Source organism: Rhinolophus sinicus, chromosome 2, assembly GCF_057876585.1.
Source record: "Rhinolophus sinicus isolate RSI-liver-muscle chromosome 2, RSI-T2T, whole genome shotgun sequence".
NCBI classification, from domain to species: domain Eukaryota; kingdom Metazoa; phylum Chordata; class Mammalia; order Chiroptera; family Rhinolophidae; genus Rhinolophus; species Rhinolophus sinicus.
This window is the reverse complement of record NC_142502.1, coordinates 76,225,463-76,247,799: the sequence shown is the minus strand read 5'-3', so window position 1 is coordinate 76,247,799 and position 22,337 is coordinate 76,225,463. Positions and strand designations below refer to the sequence as shown.

The 22,337-nt window shown below is 37.7% G+C and overlaps 1 protein-coding gene across 1 annotated transcript in view; it reads right to left on the bottom strand.

Annotated features, from left to right (window-relative positions):
* The window catches only part of LMBRD1 (LMBR1 domain containing 1), a 91,494-nt gene extending 77,456 nt beyond the window's left edge, over positions 1-14,038 (bottom strand). Inside the window, exons 1-3 of the mRNA XM_019749339.3 lie at positions 13,765-14,038; positions 7,956-8,132; positions 1,311-1,371 (exon numbers count right to left, since the gene is read on the bottom strand). Coding sequence (XP_019604898.1) covers positions 1,311-1,371; positions 7,956-8,132; positions 13,765-13,839 — 313 coding nt within the window. The 5' untranslated portion in view covers positions 13,840-14,038. The remainder of the gene's footprint in view (positions 1-1,310; positions 1,372-7,955; positions 8,133-13,764) is intronic.
* Between the last annotated feature and the right edge of the window lie 8,299 nt (positions 14,039-22,337).

Here is a 22,337-nt window from a genome sequence, read left to right as displayed (position 1 = left end):
TAAGTCATCTACTGTTTATAATGATTAACTCAGCTCCCATGCATTTAAAACAATACTGGGGACACACTATCCTGGAACAATTGAGAAAGAGACTCACTAAAATCATTTCCTGTAGGGTTAATTCTCTTCAGGAAACCAATTGAAAAGGCTGCATGAATTAACATTCCAGCTTAGAAGTCTTTGTAACCTTGGTTATAATAGATTAATCCACTAGCCTCTAGGTTCAATAATAAGATATGCTCTATGGACCTGGACTGCACTAACGTAAAATTTGACTTATCTTGTCACATGTCCTACAGCATAAATACACTTTAATGTCACATAGGAGACAAGCCCCTTACCCCAAAATTGTTTTTGAAGACATGATTTATATCCTTCCAATAAATTTATATTGAAAGCACAACATTCTACTTAATACAGCACTATTTCAAAAGTTTTAACCTAACTGGTCAAATTTAAATTTTATAATATATATTTAATTTATTCATCAGAAACAAACATCCTGTATTAAAATACCATAAAAACATTTCTAAAACCTACACCAAAGGGATAGAATTTCATGGGTCCCACAGATTTTAGATCAAGAGAAAAGGCAAAGGTTTAGAGCCAAAAAAATCCAATAAAACCCTTTAAGAATTATCCCATCAATAGAAATTTCTGCAGGCGCTTTTTCACTTTTCAATTTAGTGTCCTAAAATCTTATTCAACATCTTGATTTAATGCGGGGGTGGGGTTGGGGGGTGGGGGGTGGGAATGACAGCCATTTCCTAACACATTTTAATAAAAACTCAAGTCTTATGTTTATTCAAAGAAAAAATTTTGGAAACATTTCGGTGGTTATTATAAAGCTTTTATAATCCAACATTAGGGAAGGAAAAGGAAGGGAAGGAGTGAAGGACCAATCAACCATAATCCCCTGAATTAAACTAACTATAAAGTACAGTAAACTTGATGTTACATACTCCCCAGAGGGAACATTCTACATGTCAAAACTCAGAAAAAATTTCTAGGAATCTGAGATTTTTTTTTTGAATCAAGAGTACAAATGGGAAATTGGTAAGGATAACAAAGGAAGAGACCTGAGATTTAAAGTAACTTGATTGACTCTACAAAGAAGTGCTACAAGTGAACCTAAATGAAGCAAAGTAGGTAAAAGAAATTTCAGGATTATGAGAATGAATGCTATGTTACTTATTTCTGATGTTGAACAGTAATCTCAAATGAGATATCAAAATTAAAAATTTTGATGTAGCTTTATTCCACATTTTGATTAGCAGCCCAGATAGGAAATGAAACTGAAAGATACTTACTATAGTAACCATATAATACAGTGTCCTCAATCTGTCTGCTGACATTAGCATTAGCCCAGTCCTAGAACAAAAAGCAAACAATAGAAAATTAGTAAAACATTAATTTGTTTAACGATTATAATTAAGTGTTAATATGACTGAATATCACTTATAAATTCATCAACTCAACCAGGTCTATGCCTTCAGGAAGTGACAGACAAGTAAACACACAAAATTCAACAGGCAAATGCTGAGATAAGATGATAACATAATTGTGGGGAAACGCGTATAAACAGGAGGCACCTAACTCAGATTTGAGATCAGGGATTGCTTCCCAAAACAACTGTAAACATGAAACCTAAAGGAAGACAGGTTGTTCTCAGGAAAAAAGCGAAAAAAAATAGTAGGAAGGAGGGAAGAAAGGAACATACATGGAGAGTTTGAAAAATTGCAAAACACTGAACAGATCACTAGAACTTTTGGGGAAGGTAAGAGAAAGCAGGGGAGTGAGGGAGGGGAAGGACATAGGTTTGGGGGACATGCTAAGTATTTTGGACTTTCTCCTAAGGGCACTGGAAAACAGCTATGACTTTTTATGCAGAGTAACAAATAATGATTTGTATTCTAGAAAGAAGATATTTGAGCACAATACATATTTTTTAAAAAATACCTAAAAGAACAATCATGTAAGTTCCTTTTAATTCATTTCACACAGTGTTCTTCAAATTAGTTTAAATTGAGCTATTTAACTTAGAAAATTCATTCAAATTAATCTTTTCAAATAAAAAAAAAATCCGTACATTAATGAATCAGAATTGAGGTATAATGGCAAGTCTTCTGAATATCTTCAATTTTATGTATATAAAAAATTAAACCTGGAGAGTCTAAGTGACTTGGTCACTGCTATTAAGTAGCAAGACTCAAATCGGTATCTAGGTCAATTTTTTTCTATATATTTTAAGAGCTCAAGTCAGTATCAACAACCCACTACAAGCACTCTTAAGGAAGGGTATCAATATTTAATTCTAAAATAATTAAATTTTTTTTTTACTGATAAACACCTGAAAGAACAAAAAATGTAGAAAATACACATTTAGCACTACCAATACAAAACCATGACACACAACGCATAATAAAAGATAGGATTTTTCCAGTAGCAATTAAGACTATAAAAAACTTAATAAGCTAAATAAAAATTTATGTTAACAATATAAAGAAAACTAGCAATTATGGACTACAAAAAAGATCAAAATAAATAGAAAGTCACATGTTCCCATGTAAAAAGATTGTAAATACCAAATCCCTCCTAATTAGTCTATAAAAACTATAACATTGCCCCAAAAAATCCAATATACTAGGGGATATTTTGACATGCTGATTCTGAAAATCATCTGAAAAACACAAGCAAGGGCTAGGAAATTTTCTGAATAAGACCAACAATGAGGAATTTACTCAATTACTAAACTTTATTAAGAAAACATAAAAATCTATTACTATAGTAAACTTTCATTTACTTAAGTGACAAAAATTTAACTATGAATAATATCCAGTAGTGGCAAATGTGGAGGAAAAGCCATCTACTACACAGTGACAGTAAGAAAGAGAGTCTATGACCTAGACCTTCTGGGATGGAATCTACCCTAGCAACAAGCAGCCCAAACAGAAGGAGGAGCTGCACCCATCACAGTCACATACTCATGGGACCCCGGGACCCAAAATTTCCAGGTGTTCAGCAACTGGGGGGGTCCTGTGCCCATGAACAGCTTGTATCTGAGCTCACACTACTTGGCACCCAGGTCCACAGTGTTTATCTACCTGCAAGGCCACTCTTCTGCTTGCGCTGTAAGAAGAGAGAACAAAAGGAGGTAGAGGTACCTCTGCTGAAAAGCTCACCTCTTTGCAGAATGTCAAACATATAAGAGCTTGTGTACTTACTGATCCTTATCCCCATAGATTCCAACCTACACCAAGTAATGTTTATTGATTTTTTTACCCAAAATCCCTACACCCAAAACTATTCAGGGTAACATTGTTTAAAATATTTTTTAAAAATAAAATAACCACAACGGAAGAAAAAACTGAAGACAATCTAAATGCCTGGAAAGAAACAGTGAAATTCATAACATGTATACCATACAGACATTAAAAACAGTGAAATCTATATAAACTGGCATAGATGGATATACATGAAGCACTTTTGAGTAGGGGGAAACAGAACAAGTTGAAACCAATAGTTTTAATACATGCAGTCTTTATCTAAAATATGTACTGGAAGAAACACCCATATGTATACAGAAAAATGGAAAGAAAGTGTAAATATTAATAGTACCACATGGGAATGGAAAAACACTGCGGAGAATTCTATGCAATGATTAGAAATTTTTTCATGGATGACTCAAGTACCCAAATGAATACGTACATGATCAAAGCTTCAGCTCCTAAAAGCTGTATTTCTTTAGTGATTGTTTATACATCTAACAGAAATTTAAAAATATTTTTGAAACTTGAACATTTTTTGAAATAGGATAATTACATCGATCCCTATGCAAGCTCCTTACCAATTTCCAAGACAACTCCATGAGGTATTTATTATTGAACCCATTGAGAATCTGTTAAAAGTTAAACTTTGAACAAGACCCGAACCTCAGGGGAAAAAAAACTTAAATATAGAAAGTCTGAAGGTAACTTAAAGCCAAAGAGTCACTGAAATTTGGTATGTTTTACTCTGCAGGGTTCTTCTGTTTAAACAAATCTTGTGGCAATAAGAGAGTATTACTGTTACTATTTTAAACCTAAAAATATGTATAAAATATACAACATCACTCAAGTACTATTAGTGTATTTGGCTTTTATACACTGTCTTGCCTCCAAAGTATCTGATATACTGTCAAAAGAGGTTTATGAAACCTTCTGTCTTCTACATTTTGAGAACCACTATGCCCTTGATATATTTTATAAACTACTGCCTCCCACAGTAGAGACCAAAAGGAACTTCAATCATTTAAGACCCAAAGGCATGCGAGACAATCAAGAACTAATACTAAATGGAGGATATTAGAGAACATTTCAGAAGAAAGGAAAAGGATATAAATTCCATAGAACAAAGATGTCATTAGTCACAAAATAAAATTCTCTTCCCCATTCGTCAAGATGACTTTTTGAAACACCCAGCCCAACCCAAAACTACTGTTGACTATCTTCAATTTTACCTGATAACCTGTCTTAGACCAGTGTTCTTACTCGGGGGTGATTTTGTCCCCCATGGGACATTTGGCAATGTCTGGAGACACGGGGTGCGAGGGAGATCAGGATGCTACTAGCGTCTAGTGGGTAGAGACAAGGGTCTGCTAAACATCTACACTGCACAGGACAGTCCCCCACAACAAAGGATTATCTAGCACAAAATGTCAATGGTTGAAAAACACTGACTTAAAGGTATCTAAAATAATTTGAAGCCAAAAGATGAGCTCACTCAATTTACTAATCTAAAATCTAGAGTCTAGATTCCATCTGTATTCAAATGTTAGTTCTTCCTTCTGCTAAGTGCCCACACTATTTACAGCCAACCCTTTCCCTGTGAGACTCCCCCACCCCCCAAATCCCTTAGCCTTCTCAAGGACATTGAACCTGCGATAATAACCTCTCTCCCCTCTCAAAAATTCCTCTGACTCTAAGGAATGCTTAAGTACACAAACTCCAGTAATTTCCATTAAACAACAAAGGGATCCACAAACAACCACCACAAATAAAAGCAACTCCTGCACCTGGAAGAGAACTCTCACTGAAAAACTGTCAGCATTCCCTATCACTACTTCCTCACCTCACTGTTAACATTTAACCCACTCCAACCTGACCCACCGCACTGCCCCCACTGAAATTACTCTCCATGGTCTTCGGTTACCACCAACCAAAGCCGATACTCACTTTCCTACCTCTCTCACTACACCTCTCAACATCATTGGAAAAAGCTATCATTCTCTCTTCCTGAAACACATTCTTCTCCAGATTTTCATAAGCCTCCCTCTTCTGTTTTTCTTCCTACCTCTCAGGAGAGGCCCCTTCACTGGCCTCTACATGATGGAGCACCCTAATCCTGCTCCACTGCCAACCCTTCTCCGACTACTCAGTCTCCCAAGCTACTAGTCAGCCCATAGCTCTACATACCATCCATATGCTGAGGACTTCCAAATACTTCACCCCAACCCTGAAGCTTCAACTCCCCACTTGACACCTCCACTTGAATATATACAATAGGCACTTAGAAGGGAACTTATCCAAAATACAGCTCTTGCTTCTACATTCTCTCACCCGCCCATGTGCATACATATGCTCTATTATTCTTCTAGGCTATTTGTCTAAGGGGTACATCAATGCTCCAATTTTGTTTTCCCTTCGCAGTCCCACATCTAATCCATCAGCAAATACAAGCAACTCTATCTCTAAAATACATACCAATTTTGTACTCATTGTTCTCTACTAGCATGACTCTAATCCAATTCACCTTTCTGTTTTACCTTCATTAACTTCACATTGCAGTTAGAAGAAAATGTAAACTCATTAACATGACTTAATAGTCATAAACAATCTGGTCCCCACCTTCCTCTTGATCTCAGCTAGTATCAAAGCACAAGGCCAAACACGGCCCCACAGCCAATAGGCCAAACTCATCCCTGTGCCTCTCTATCTGCTGCTCCTTTCTCCCTAAAGGCTCTCCCTCCCGCTCTTCACCCACTGGCTCCTCCTCATTCAGGTCTCAAGTAACCTCAGCAATCTGGCCTTCCAATCCTCCTATCTAAATTACCCACAACTAATTACACTCTTACATCAATCTATTTCCTCATAGAATTTATCACTGTGAAGTTAGCTTGTTTTGTTGTTTACTGTTGTTCTGGTTTTACAGAATGGAAGCTCCATGAGAACAGCAGCCTCATTTATTTTAATAGATTATCTCCAGCACCTACGTTTGTCAGATACATATTACGAGCTTAATAAATATTAAGCAAATAAATATATTTTTAAGGTGCAATGAAAAATACAAAGTTCTAAGATACAATTATCACCATTTGAGAGTACAACTGAACCAGTAGCACAAAGTTCAATGCTGACGTCTAGTAACAGGCTATAAAGAGATTCATCATTGTTGGGGGTAAAAAAGATATGAACATTTTAGCAATCAAAACATTAAATATTTTGATGCCATATCTTAACTACTAATTTTATTTTAATTTTACACATTGTATAAAATAAAGAATATTTGTTCAGGTGACAATTTGATTTTCTCTGATTAGTACACTGTATATATACCACTATATATATCACTAAGTTACTGACCAACTATACAAGACATTGTGATAGAATACTTCTAGCTATTCTTTAAAGTTGTTTTTTTTTCCTATAAAATTAATTATTTAGTACACAAAAAAGAACTAGAAACAAAGAAATTGTCTTTGTATGGAAAAAATATATACATAGTGCCATAGGTTGAAAGACAGTCAAAGGAAACAGTTCAAACAACATTACAACATAATGCTGCCAAAAGAAGGCAGAGATGGCTAGGAAGATAACTAAGACAAAATGGAGAAAACATTGTTGACTGCCTGCTGACAGGAAAGCCTGGGCACCCTCAGTCCCTCAGCCAAACATTAGCCATCATTGATATCTGGAGTTTTCAAATAATTATACCTTATCAGCAAGTCCTTAGTCAGTCTGGAAGCTTCAATATACGTGGTGAATGGAGAAAGTTAGAAAATACATACACTCATTTAGGATTAAGAAATGCGCATTGTAAAAATTAGGATACAACATAATTCATCATGGAAAACGACATCAATTTGTACATTTATTCTAAAAGTGAGACACATTAAAGACACCGTGGCATACTTTTTACTCTAACTTGGTTACATTTAAAATTGTGGCATAAAGTCTGAAAAACTAATTCTTAAATACTTGTATTTGTCTTTCATTAAGTACCTCAAGTGAATTCATCAATAACTTTTTGGAGAAAATAACGTTCTATAGTTCATTGGGAAAAAGTTCTTCAAAAATCTTTCCAGTTCTATTTTTGAGCATTAGTATAGGATAGGCCATGACTACTCTTTTGAATTTCACTAGCCCCACGTTCCACCCCCCAAAAAAAAATCAAAGAGAAAGGGAAACACAGGGTGTCTTAAATATCAAAAAGAAAGCTACCAAAGTATTAGGGGAAAGAGCCAGACTACAACTCAGGCCTTGTAATTCCCAGTCTAGTGGTCTTTTCACTGTATCATACTGACTCAAAGACTCAATATGAAATACAGATTAAGATTCTGATCTGCCACTAACAAAAGCCCTTCTAAATTATTTATTTCGTGCATTAATGCAAGTCAAGTCAAATAAATCTCAAGCTATGAGAGGCACAAAAATAAAACCTACAATTACTTAATATAATTTTCAGATTAACAAAAGGCATTCTTCACATTTGGTGGGTTGTCAAATTAATCGTCTTATGTCAGTTACAGTCTGTTTCTACTCTTCATGTTAGTTGTCACATTCTCAGTCCCTATGCTGCATTTCCATTCTCATTTATTCCCTGAGACAACAATAAAACACAATATATGCTGGATTGCTTAAACACTTAATTACCAAGAATTTTAAAGGAATAACATCAGATAGTATGATAACAGTTACCTTAAAAGTACCATTTTGATTTTTCATGTAAGAAACCAAAAATATATCCACTGGTAGAAGTGCTGATGTGATAAGTGCAATTGCCAGAGAAAAAATTGCTGTTATAGTGGAGACAACTTCACTTTCCCGCTGACTTTGGTATTTACGAACATATATCCAGCAGAATGCCAAAATAGCCTGAAATAGAACAAAAAGAAATGTTTTGTTATTGCCCTATGTATTCTCTAAAACTGATTTTAGCATGTGTTTGAAAATTTCCAATGGGAAACTCTGTGTCAAGTAAAGGTTCTTTTAGATGTGTACAGTAGGTCCACTACCCCTTATAAACTTGTTCAAGATCGATAATTTCAAAGCCTACTTCATAAATGCAGTACAACCTCACTTAGATGCAAGGACACAAAAACAAGTAAAAGTTATTCTTAACAAAGTTGTTACATATATCCTCACCAAACACGGTGCAACCATTAATGGTTTCACAAAATGTCAGTTATAACAAGCTTTGAATACTTTTCCCCTTTAGAGCTCTCCACCCTAAAGGAGACATAACTAGATGTTCTATCCTAAGCTTACTACTTAAGCATCATAGACTACAACGTGAACTGAACTTAACTTCTGCCCCATTATGACAGTTCAAGAGTACCATTCAGCTAGATTCCAATAATCACTATGCAATTGACACATTATACTATCATTCAAATTTTAAAGGGCATTAAACAAAGAAAAGTGAACTCTAAAAATGGATACATGTACATTGCAAGGAACTTTCCCGTGAAAAAGTACACTCAGGTATTAAAGTTGACATCTCTAATCCACCTGGTACTCTTAAAAGTTACCAATTCCTTTCTAGTGATTAACACACAGTATAGGACTTCAGTCTGGAGATTCTTTAACTTGAGGTAACATCAGAATCACCAGGGACACGTATTAAAGCACAGACTGCTGGGCCCCAGTCCCAGAGTTTCAGATTCAAGAAGTCTGGAATGGAGCCAGAAAATCTGCATTTAGAACAATTGCCCAGGTTAAGGTTGCTGCTGGTCCAAGGATCACATTTTGAGAACCTCTGCTCTACCCAACAATAGGGGATTGTAGAAAGACTAACTCAGTGATTTGCAACCTTGGCTGTGTGTTAGAATCACCTGGGCAGTTTCTAAATACCCTTATGCCTTCCCCACAAATCAGTTAAATCAGAGAGTGAGGCTCCTCCAGGCATGAGCGCTCTAAATGCCTGAGGAGTCCAGTCTGAGCCAAACTTAAGAAGTCTTGTTTTATTAATAAGTAAACTTTGTAAAAGCTCTGGAACAAAAGCATTCTTTTGTCCTTTCACTCTTTTCGTCAGATTTAACTGTCACTTCCTTTCTGGGTATCCTACTTCTGGAGCCTGAACTGAACCAACACCACCACCTAACTAGTTTCACAGCTTCCAAATTCCCCCACCACAATCAAGATATAAGAACACTTCCATCACCACAGCAAAATCCCGTTTGTCGTCAACCCCTCTCTTCATTCTCCATCCCTTGACAACCACTGTCTGTTATATCTGTTCCTACAGCTCTTAGCATTTTCTAGAATGTCATAAAGTACTACATATAGTATGTCATCTTTTAAGCCTGGCTTCTTTCACTTAGCATAATGCACGTGAAATCCATCCAAGTTGTTGCATGTAAATTCCTTCATATTAATAACATTTCAATTGGTGTCAGAACAGCAGGAAAAAATAAAATGAGAATATAGACTTTGGAAGCTGGATGTTGGAGGGAAAGAAAAACAAACCTAGGCTCAAATTCTGTCTTAACTATTTAGTAGTTTTTGTTTTTGGAAAATTATTTTTCATAAAATGCTATTTATATTAATATTTTAATGAGTGGTTTTTAACTACATTCACACATGTTTAAAACACCCCTCAAGTTATTTTAAAGTCATTGAAAACCGAGCCTTATCTTTCTATTCTTTGTGGTACCTGATACAAAGTATTCAATAAATTTTTTGTTAGATTTCAGGATCTGCACTTTTACAAAATTCAAAGTGATAGATATTACTGCAGAGGACGGAGTTTGTCTGCCAACAGCAGAGAGACATGACAAGGAAAGAGAAACACCGGCAAAATGGTTAAGCCAGAGATTCCTAAATTTTTTGGTCTCAGGATCCCTTTAGTTTTAAACTGAGAACCACAAAGAGCTTTTGGTTTATGTGGGTTAAATCTATCAGTAGTCACTATGTTATAAAATAAACCAAAGTCCTCCTCTATAGAATAGGAATAAGAATACTTCTTTCACAGTGGGTTAAAAGAATTAAATGAGATGTAAATAAAGAGTTTAGCACAGTGCCTGGCCATTCTAACTTGTTAACAAATAGCAACAATTGTTATTAAATGTCATACAAAATAACATCTTAGAGCAGTTCGTGAAAGCGAATAATATATAATTTGCTAACAATTACAAGGAAAGGGTAAGAGCAGGCCCTAAGCCCTCTCAAGAGATTCTGATTTAACTGGTCTGGGCTTTAGGATTTTTAAAAACTCCCAAGGTGCTTTTAATGAGCAGTAAAGGTTGAGAACCTCTGGGGCAGAGGTAGGAATGAGAATAGATAAACGTTTGTTAAACTAATAAGCACACATACTGCCTGGAATCTTGTTAAACCGCAGATTTTCATTCAGTAGGTGTGGACTCTTACCATTTGTATTTCTAACAAGTTCCCAGGTGATACACTCACTTTTGAGTGACAAGAGTAAACTTGCTTTACAGAAATGGAGACTATTTTGTATAGTAATAGGAAATGCAATTTGAAAGGTGGTGCAAGCCAAATTATTGAGTACCTTGGGAGGTGGGAGGGGAAGACAGACCACTAGGTTTACATTTATAGGCTTGGAGTAACCAGATCTAAGGATTCCTTGTGTGGCAGAAGAAACTGAAGTCCATTCTGTTTGCCCAAGATCACAAAAGTCATTAATCTTAGTGTTCTGATTCTTTGTAGGTGACTGGCAGCTGTTCTCAAAGTATGAAGTCCCCAGACCCCTGGCAGTCCCAAAACACTTCGTGAAGGTTTGCAATTTGAAAATTATTCTCATAATACTAAAATGTCGTTCGTCTTTTTCACTACGCTGGTATCTGCATTGGTAAAACTGCTGGCAAATGAAGCATGAATCAAGACAATGGCACCAAACTGTGCCAGTAGTTATTGTATTCTTCACCATCACACACTCACGGAAGAAAAAAAATTTTTTAAATACAATTTAACTTAAGACTGTGCTTGATGAAGCAATAAAAACTAACTTTAATAAACTTCAACCGTTGAGTCTTTTTAACACTCTGTGGAGGGAAATATGAAGTATGCATTTAAGTTCTGCTGCAAATCAAGGTGTGACGGTTGTCTCCAGGAAAGGCAGTACCTCAATACTTGAGCTGGAAACCAAACGAGGCAGTGTTTGCAAGGAACATCACTGTTACTTGAAAGCACAACTCACTATGGTTATTCAGACTTAGACATTTGGCAGATTTTGTCGCAATTAACAAAGGGAACCTATCACTTCAAGGAAAACAACTGAGTATTTGTTGCCAATGATAAAATTCAAGCTTTGTAATGAAAAAATTAGAATTCTGGAAAACATATCCAAAACTATGAGCTTGACAGTTTCTCAAAACTTATTTCTGAGATTTCTTCTGATAAGGTCAGTGGTGATATTAATGAATGTGGAATTGTGATATCATGTAATGAAATATATCCGTATTTGGAAGATTTGCATAACTCAGTGAAGCAATATTTTCTAAATGACCAAATGCCTGTTATAAAACCATGCACGGTGAAAAGATCCATTAAAAGTACAACATGGATCTTAATGAAACAAAATGAAAAGTTAATTGATAGAATTTCAGATTCCGTATTGCAACTAACCTTTAAGAAGCTTCTATTTATTGAGTTTTGGTGTAGTATTAAAGAACAACATCCACAATTATCTATAACACCCCTCTGTTTCCCATTACATATCACTAAAACTGGATTTTCTTCATATACTTTAATCAAAATAACATATCTCAAAAGACTGAATGCAGCAGACATGAGAATCCACATCTGTGCTAGTAAGTCAGGAATTAAAGAGATTTGCAGAAAATTAAACAATGGCCCTTATTACTAGTTTTTTTCCTATTCCAACATTCAGTTTCAAACTTCTTAATTCCCCTCTCATTTCATTTTTTTTCCCTTCTGTAACCCCACCAACTCAAATGCCTTCCCTTCCTTCTTCATCTTTCCAAAGTCTTCCTCAATTCCACTTTCTTCCAATATTGTTCTCTATTCTCTGAAGTCCTATTTCCTTATAAAATCATACTTTGATTTTCGGACTTAAAATGCCTGTTTCAATGTTTGGTTGCCCACCTATATTCAGATACTCTTAAAGGCCCCATTTTGTTTTGTTTGCATTTTCCTATTATTTACAGCACAACTGCTATACCTGAAATATTTATTAATTGACAACTGCCCAGACAGTCCCACTAGACTTTGATAGTGGTTACATGCTTGCTTGTTCTCTTCTAAACCAAATGAATCTGATAAGTCTGGAAAAAGCCAATGAACTCTCCAAGTACAGGGCTGGATGGGGCTTTGGAGACCACAGCCAACCTTTAGGGTTTCCATTTTCTCCCTCAACAGGAGTAAAGCATGTTCCCATGTAAAGGCAGTATTATTTTCTGGGAAAGTGAAGGTATTATAGCAAGAAAAGCCTTTTCTTAAGTTTTCACATTTTATTTTCTTGGTAGAGTTTCTACTGTAACATTTACTAGCAAAACATACTACATAGGTTGCAGACACGTAGTGGCATCTAGTAAGTAAAATTAAACAAGTCTTGAATTCCAGAACTAAAGTTAAAGGTTTTTTTTTGGTTTGATTTTTGTTTTTGTAATACAAAGTGGTCAAAATAATTTGGGAAATGAAGCAACAACAGGACCGAATGAAGACAATGAGAAAAGAGTGGAAATAGGGAAGGGTATGACGAGACACAAATTGACCGCCCTGCCAAAAAACACACACAAAAAAACACACCCAAGAGTTTTAACGTAAGGTAGGGAAGTAAAAACTAGGCCATCTGGGCCCTTTGCTCACTGGGTAAGCAGAAACAAGAAGGCTGGGAAAGAAGGGACCTATGTATAGATGCTGGTACACATGCCTTGATACCCGCAGTAAAGAGGGCTGCAGCTGGCCCTACACTGGGTTCCACATCTGTCAAGACTGGAGAGGAATATGAAACTTCTAAGTCGGAACGAACTCACGTTATCAAGACAGAATCACACAAAGGGCAGAGAGAGGGTTGGAGACAACCACCCTAAGGGTAAGGGCTGGGGGGGAGGGAGCGGACAGGCAGCGCTGGGAGAAGCACAGTGGCTCCCTTCCCAGTCAACTACACCAGCACCCACTGAACTTGCAAAGATCAGGCGCTGCTGCCCCACCACCGTGCGCTCCTCTGACAAGGTCCCAGAGGACATTACACCCTTCTCTCAACCCCGAGGGTCTCCTCCGTCCCCAAACTCCACCCGCCCCAGGGATGGAGTCAGGGATGAAGGTGAGTTTCGAGAAAGGAAACCTGCGATGTTAAACGTCATCAGGCAAAAGACTGCAAAGGCGGCCGGAAATCAGTGTCTCCTCCACCCGCCCCCCAGCGCCGCCCCCTTTCCGGCGCCGAGGAGACCCCTAGTCCGAGCTAAAAGCGGGGCGGGGCGGGGCGCGCAGGGTCTCCCCGGCCCGGAGAGGCCAGCTGCAGGGCAGGCGCCTCCCTCTCTCCCACCGGTCTAAACATTGGGTAAACTCCAAGCGCCTCCCCTACCAGTAGTAAGAGGCCGAAAATGCACCAGCCGATCACCAGCTCCGCGGAAGCGGCGCCAGCATCCACCGCCGCCATCTTCGCTTCCGGCCCGGGCGGCCTGGAGCCGAGGGGGTGGGGAAGGGGGAGGGGGAAAGGGGAGAGAGTGCTAGGGCCGCGGCGCCCGCTCACCCTAAAGGTTAAGAGGACGAAATGGGCGGAGCAAGTGGTTGCCAAGGAAACCCAGCCCACGAGCGTCCCCTGGCGACGGCCTGGGCGAGGGGTGGGTCGGCCAGGAACGCGCAGGGCTGGCGCGCGCCGGGAACGCCGTGACGTCACCCCGCTGACAGCTACAGAGATGATGCCATGGTCTAAGCGAGTGTGTTGTCTCAAAGCAACACAGCCTCTTGGAATTGCTATTTGATTCGGCCTAAGCTGATGGACTGGAAAAGCCGTAGATCGCCACGGGGGCTGGACCAGGTGTATATGGAGATCCATGCCAACTTTAGGGGTTTCCACTTCCTCCCAGAAAAGAAGTGTGCCCCTAGTGTCCGAGTCTGAATGGGCAGTGTGATATGCAGAACTCCTCACCAGGTTGCAGAAGAAAAAGTTCACAGCTGCCCAAGTGACTTTCTAATTTGCTGGCGTTGGAGCTCGGCCTTAGAAACTGCTCAGCTGGACGCTGCGTTATCACGTGACGTGATGTTATGACCTTTCTGTTTAGATCTATACATGTCTGAATGTCCAAGATAACTTTGAACCCCAAAGGTATTTGAGTTTATAAGCATATATAATGAAATCGCAGATTCCTGTAATGTCCATAAGTGAACAAAACAGATACTGCCATAGGTCCATAGTGAAGCAAAGGGAAATCGTTTCTGGGATGGGTTGCCTGGGTGGGTCCATTGGAGTGTGGATACATATTTAACCACTGAACTGAATGTAATTTATAATGTAATCAAAACACAACTTTATGAGTGAATGCCACCATCTCTTTACAATGTATTATTTGGTGATAAGTATATACCTAGGACCTATTTAAGGCTGGACTTTTCCAGTAGGGAAGAAATGAAGTGGTCTCCCTGCTAGGACAAAATAAGGAGGCAAGAAACAAATAGAAAAGACAGTTTTAATATGAATTGGTACCATTATAGGTTGGCTTCATGCTCTTTGGACCTGCAAATGTTTGAACCCGGTTCTTTTGCAGAGTAGTCACTTTTCTGTAACCTCTCTCCTATAGCTGCCATAAAGTGAATAGAGACATCTGTTCCAGGTCATTTTAGAATTCCTTCACCAGCTGCAGGGCATACTGTGGTACACATCTGCCTCTTCCTGCCAAGGTCTTCTGATCCTCCCCTAGAGGCCCACTTGGCTTGCAGGAGAGGTCTAAGACATCCCCAGTTCAGTTTTCCTGTTCCCCCACACAACCCAAATTCCCTCTATAGGAAGTGATCGTCATACCTTGCACCAACAACCTTGGGAGCACAGGCCAAGCTCAATATATCTGCACTCTCCTTGTTCTACCATCAAAGCAATCAACCCTTCTTCCCAAAAGGAGTCAGCTTGCCCTTCCCATTCTGCTGTAGTTCTTCCAGGCCTGAGTTGGGCACCAATCCTGTCTATTTCTCAATTGCAAGGAGCATATTTCAAATTCTCCAAGTAGCTGCCTTGAGGCTACCTCTACTACGCTGAGGGTTAGATGGTAACATCCCACCCCAACACACACACACACACACACACACACACACACACACACACACAATCCTTGGGGTTAGACATGGGGATCCACAGACCAGCAACCATTCTGAAAGAAATCTCTTCAGTTTTTATTCTCCTATTCCAATCCATTTACTGATATTTTATTTGGTTGAAGTGTTCAAGAGTTGTAGAATAATTCCTCTTACATCCATTTTTCATTCTGTATATAAAGGAGAATTCATGGTTGGGGGGGAGATAAAGAACTAGACTATAATCTTCCCCACCATTTTAAATTTTATATGAAATTGGAGCTTTTACCAATACTAAACTGAACCCTTTCCATATCTGATGTACTCTTTATTGAAGTAAGTCCATTTCGTAAACTGAGTTCACCCTTTTGCTGACTCTGAACACCTAGCTATTGGAGTAATATTGGGCAGTTGCTTGATTATCGGCTTAGAAAAGCCTTATAAACCTGAGTTGTTGATGAGCGTGACTAGTTACAAGAATAGTGGGAGTCTGAATCAGGAAATGTGGGAAAGAGGGAAAAGAAAAAGTGATGCACCTGAGCAGGTAGAGATGTGCATATCAATCATGTTTCCATCTAGTTGGGATGTACTAGTCTTTCAACATACAACAGACCAGTAAGGACTGGATAAAGTCTCTCTTTTTTTTTTTTTTAATTTTATTGGGGAACAGTGTGTTCCAGAACCCATCAGCGCTTTGATCTTGAAATCCCTAGCCTCCAAAACTTTTAGAAACAAAGTTGTGCTGTTTAAAAGCCACCTAGTTTCTGATATTTTTCTTATAGTAGCCCAAACAGACTAAGACACCAAGAGTTACTGTAAGGTGCCTTGCCCTGCCCCCTACCCTATAATTCATGAGAAGGTACAAGGATTTATTTGGACTCTGTTCCATTTTAAGTTCAAAGAAATGGCTATGAATAGCCTATCATTCCCAAGGGGTTAAATAAAGGAGACATTGCAGAAAAACCTTATCAAAACATAGACCCCTTTGACTATATTAAGAGGGCTAGAAGCCTTTGGAGGAAAGCAAAGTTTATAAAGCAGCAACTATCCTCCCCTCATTCCTCTGTCCCTCAGCTTTTCAATAGTGCTCTGTAAGCCAGTGAGGGGAGCACACAGAAGAGAATCACCCATGATATTGGAGTGCATGACCTGAATTTGGGGAGAGGCTCAGCATCTTGCTGCAAGTGTTACAGGTGGCAGACTCACAGACGTGCCTGGTTCTGAGCTGGCATAAAGACCTATGCTGAGGAGTATCTTGTTACAAAAAGGGTATGGATTAGCTCCTCCCCATCCTGCCTCCCTACCCCCAAACTAACCCATAAACTCACCCTAGAGGCTTTGGTGGACTGCCTGTGAGAACCATGCTATCCTTATGCTTGTGCCTGTGAAGGGTGAAGGAGAGATGCAACAACCTCTACTGGAGGAGGCCTTCCTGAGAATTCGCTTGGCCTAGACCAGGAACACACGGACAGCAGGAAGTTGTGAAGCAGGCCTAAAAGGGAAACAGATCAGGCAGTGATAACCTACAGAAAGGTCATCTTGATACCAAAACCAGACAAAGAATAAAAAAAGAAAAAAGAAAGCTACAATTGACATAGATGCCAAAACTCTCAACAAAGAATTCATGAGTCAAGGACAATCACTCCTCTCACCGCAATCCCAGTGGCACTCAAGAGGAGACTCTCCATGACCTTGGGACTGGGAGCGGGTTTGGGGAATGGGAGAGGTGTGCGAATGGTTTCTCACTTCTGGTATGAGGTGATTTGGAAAAACCAAAGATAGGATTATGATCAAATAACATAAGCTGCGAGGTAACATGTTTTAAAATAGTCTTACATAGGAACTGGTAGGAAGAATAAAAAGAAAACTGAGTTTTAATGAAGAGGAAAGTACAGGCTGGAAAAAAAATTCTGTCAATGGGACATGAAGGAGGTAAAAAGAATAAAGAAAGGAAGTAGGACATAGAGGCCTAACTAGCCCTAGAACTAGAGACTAGAAGGGTGGGTGAGTCAGGAACTCCTAAATGTCAGGGTGCAGTGGAGGGATCAGAAATCTAAAAGAGCCCCACAGAAATGACTTCAGAATTTAGTCCCAGAAAGCAGTCAAACTAACCACAGAATGGGAACCATACTAGTAAATATGACTTACACCCTGACATTGCATTTATATCATAGCGAAGTATACTTGATGCATGCAAATGAACTGTGTACATTGCTGCTAGATGTTAATTTTTTTTAAGTAGCTGATTTTTATACATCATTTGTTTTTCTTTTTTATTTTACCTTGTCGAAATTTTAAAATATTGGACTGTCCGTCCAATTAAGATATTTGAAATGCCTCAAAATTTCTCTTGTCATTTTGTCTGTGCTTCTATTGCTAACCAATAATCCTCCTTTTGATCAACAAATTCTTTCTTTAGCTGTTTTAATACCTCAGGTTACAGTTAAGCCTTGCTGGCCTCAGATCCTAGTGACTTTGCACATGTCTGTCCTGATCCATTATGTGTTGATTTAGAATTTAGCTCTCTGTTGTGCTCTGTATACCACCTACATCTTCTGTCAAAAGGATTTAACAGTGATCTGGGTGAAAATAACTATGGGCCTGAGGAAGTTAGAGCATGCCTTTCCCCCCCAATACTACATTATCTCCTTCTCTCCTCTATTCCTTCTGCTGTCATCCAACTAAATTGTTCATCACAACCCTAAGAGGTTTCTTCTTTTCTTTATAACAGGACTTAAAGTGTATTTATAAGGTAATTGACACATATGGTTTGAGAGGCGTATTTAGTTCTGCTAGAACATTTGCTCATTTGTATATATAACCCAGGAGGGAGCCAGAGGTGTTTGTATAAAAGCCAATCCATGAAAACAAAACGTTTATGGTCTACATTTTTCATTTAAGTCAAAATAGCTTTTTGGGGTGCCCCAAACTATAAGGTACATTTTTTAAATGTACTTCATCGATTTTGTTGTATAGAAAAATGCATGTTTTTAATTTGTGGACACAGAGGCAACTTTCTAATTTCTCATCCTAAAATTAGATTCCACACAGTACCATAATGTGAATTGTGAAATTCACATTTCCATATTTCTGCAATTATAAACTCTTAATGGATATTGTTTGTATACTTCTCCTAATGGAACAAACATTTCCACATGAACTGGTGATACATGTTAGTTATCTTTCCTTAATATTTTTCTTCTGGCTATAAGAGATGATTTATTCATAGTCTAGACGTGTTTAAATATCATTTAATACCTCCAAGTGTTTTTCATTGTGTCAATTCCTAAACTTGGTGTTTATGTACTTTAAGGTATTTTATATATATATATATATATATATATATATATATATATATATATATATATTTTTTTTTTTTTATACAACTCCAACACCGAAAGTAATTACTGGTTGTCTCCATGCACCTTTTCCTGTTGGTCCCAGAGATGAGGCATGAGTCTGGGATCAGGAGGTAAAGCTGAAGGGGATGTTAAGTGCCCTCTGCCCAGGGGGACGCTAAGTGCCCTCCGCTGTGCCCAAGGGGCTGGCCTGGGTGCCAGCATGCTGCTCCTCCTGAACGCTGCAGAGGGCCAGGGCCGCCATCACCACGCCCTGACCTCTGATTTATTTCATGCAATGCACTGAAGCCTCTCTTAACACTTTCAGTCACAGCCTCAACACTCTGTCACGTTGAAGCTGTGGGAAAATGGTTTGAAGCTTTTAAGAGAAGAAACAGAAATGCTTCTGCCTCTTTTCAGGAACTAGAGAAGAAGACAGAGTTATCAGAGGAATCAGAAGATGAAGAATTGCAGTTAGAAGAATTTCCCATGCTGAAAACACTTGATCCCAAGGATTGGAAGAACCAAGATCATTATGCAGTACTTGGACTTGGTAATGTAAGATACAAAGCTGCAGAGACAGATCAAAGCAGCTAGTTCTACATTTGCAGATTCAACCAATCTGGGGATCAAAAATGTTCAGGAAGAAATTATGTTATTGCTGAAGTGTACAATGTAGTTAGACCTACAGTGGTCGTGTCTGTGCTGAACATGTACAGACATTTTTTCTTGTCATTATTTCCTGAACAATACAGTATAACAGCTATTTACATATCATTTGCATTGTATTAGTATTGTAAATAATCCAGAGCTGATTTAAGTACAGGGGAGGATGTGTGTAGATTATATGCAAATGTACCATTTTATACAAGAAACTTGAGCATCCTCAGTATAGGGGTGGTGGTCCTGGAACCAATTCCCTGCAGGTATCAAGGGATGACTATACTTAAAACCTGAGCATTTTGTTCTATGTAAATTTTATCTCAGTTCAGTAGATAGATATGATTAAACCAAAAAACAATCACTTGGGAAATTAAATATATATTGTTTTGAGCCTAGACATATATAAAAATTGTATTAGCAGATTCTTCTTGCAAAAGTAAGATCACTACCTATTAAAACTTAAAGGATAGTAATTAGAACTGTACCATAAGTAAGTTCATTTCTTTAAACTATTATGTTACTTTTTTTTAAAAGAGGGAAAAATAAAGTAGGCATTTGATTCAAATCCCAAAATCAATTTATAAGATGAAAAAACAAATAGTGAAATATAGACAGAAAACCACTATAGAAGATATTTTTAATTGACAACACTATTAAATGCAATGAATTTGAAAATTATAATACAATTAACTTTTTTTTTCATTGAGGAAGAAAATTTAAAAGTTACAAAAGAATTACCTCCTAAAAACACGTTTTTAGGCCCAGGTCATAATCTCAGGTGAATTATTTCAAAAGTTTAAGAGATTAAAAATTCTCATGCTAAACATAAACTGTTTTGAAACAGTTCATTTTATGAAGTTAATATAAACCTAGTATGAAAACCTGGCATCGTCAGAGAAAACTATGGGTCAATAAAAAGATCATGATTGCCAGGGGTTGGGGGATGGGGTTCAGAAGGGGTGAATAGGCATGGAACACGGAAGATTTTTAGGAAAATGAATATATTCTGTATATTATAATGATGGATACATGTCATTATACATTTCCCCAAACGCATAGAATACATTGTACCAAGAGTGCACCATAATGTAAACTATGGACTTTGAGTGATTATGATGAAGGGAGGGGTGCTGCACGTGTATGTGGACAGAGATTATATTGGAAATCTCTCTACCATCCTCTCAATTTTGCTGTAAAACTATTTTTTTTAAATTGTCTTAAATAATAATAATTTTTTAAAACCTGAAAAATTAAATAATGTCAAGCTCAGTTTATAATATGAGTAGAAATTACAATTAAAACTAATTTTACATTTATAATATTTAAAAATGATCCATAGCAAACTCAAAAATTTTAACAAAGGATGAATTTTTTAAAACTTTGTAACATATGTTGCTCCTTTTTCTAACAACAGGGGTCCTCTCCTGACTCCAACATCTTTTTTTTTTTCATAGTGGTGGTCCATTTGCCTCATTTCTGGACAGTTTCTCAACTTATATTTGAAATCAAAGTGTAGCTTTTAGTGTTCAATTCCCACATGTTAATGAGTTATTGGTCATAAAATTTTGTAAAACAAACTAGTTTTCTTAGAATTTATAGGGATAAAGTACGTCAGGTCTAGATAGCTGTATTTGTTGTACAATGTGAAAGAATCTAAAATTGATCTTTAAGTTTTTAAACAATTGATAGACTGAAAATATTTATCCTTATGTTTTCATCTGTAGCCAAATATATACCGCGAAATTTTTTATGATTTTTAATGATATGAAGTTGGGAATTTCGACTATTATATCCAAATTCTATATTTAAAAATATTTTAATTAACTACATGAAATATATTCATTGAGGTTTGGAAATGACTCCAAGAGGACATAACATTGGGCTAGGTTTTAAAGGATGAAAAAATTTATCAAACTAAACTTTTTTAGGAGAAAAAAGTAAGCAAACTACTAGGAGAAAAGTAAGCAAACACTCTATCAAGGGGATAGCACGCGTAAAGGCGTATAGCATGAGATACCATGTTCAGTATTGATTAAGCAATGTATGAGAGTGGGAGGAATTAGCCAACTAAGAGACTAGGTCATGAATGGATGTATATTCCCCACTAAGAAACTTGGACTTCATCCTGTAGGTAATGAGTACCAGGGAAGTGTTCTAAGTAGGAGAGAGATACAATAAGACTTGCATTTTTACAAAGGTTGGAGATGAGGAAAACTTGAAGCAGGGATTTATTTCAGATAAGATGTTGCTATAGTCAAGGCAAGAGATGATAAAAGCTAAACTGAGTCTGCCAACATGAAAAGAGAAGATACGTTTCTGAGATATTAATAAAGATTCATTTTGATGACATGGTGACTACATGTGGAGGGGAGAGATAGGCAAGTCTGAAATCCAAAGAGCAGGCCATCAGAAGAGCAGTCTGGAAACTCTCAGGCAGGAACTGACATTTACAGACCACAGTCAGAATTTCATTTTTCTCAAGGAATCTCAACTCTGCTCCTAGGGCCTTTCAACTGATTGATCAGACTCAATTTAGACTATCTAAAATAATGTCTTTTGACTTAGTCAACTGATTGTAGATATTAATCACAGCTACAAAATACTTTCACAGCAAAACCTAGTTAGTGCTTGATTGAATAATTAAGTATTCTAGCCCAGCCTGTCGACACAGAAAAATGATGGTTACAGATTCTTTTTAAGATTCTGAGTTGAGAAATGTGGAGAGTGTGCCACTAATTAAGATAGGGAATATACGAGGAAGAGTAGATTGGAAGTGAGGCATGACAGAGAAATCTACTGTTTCATAGATTCTAATATGTGCCTTTTTTTTCTTTACATTTTAACATCTCTGAAGTTAGGATGCTTCTTA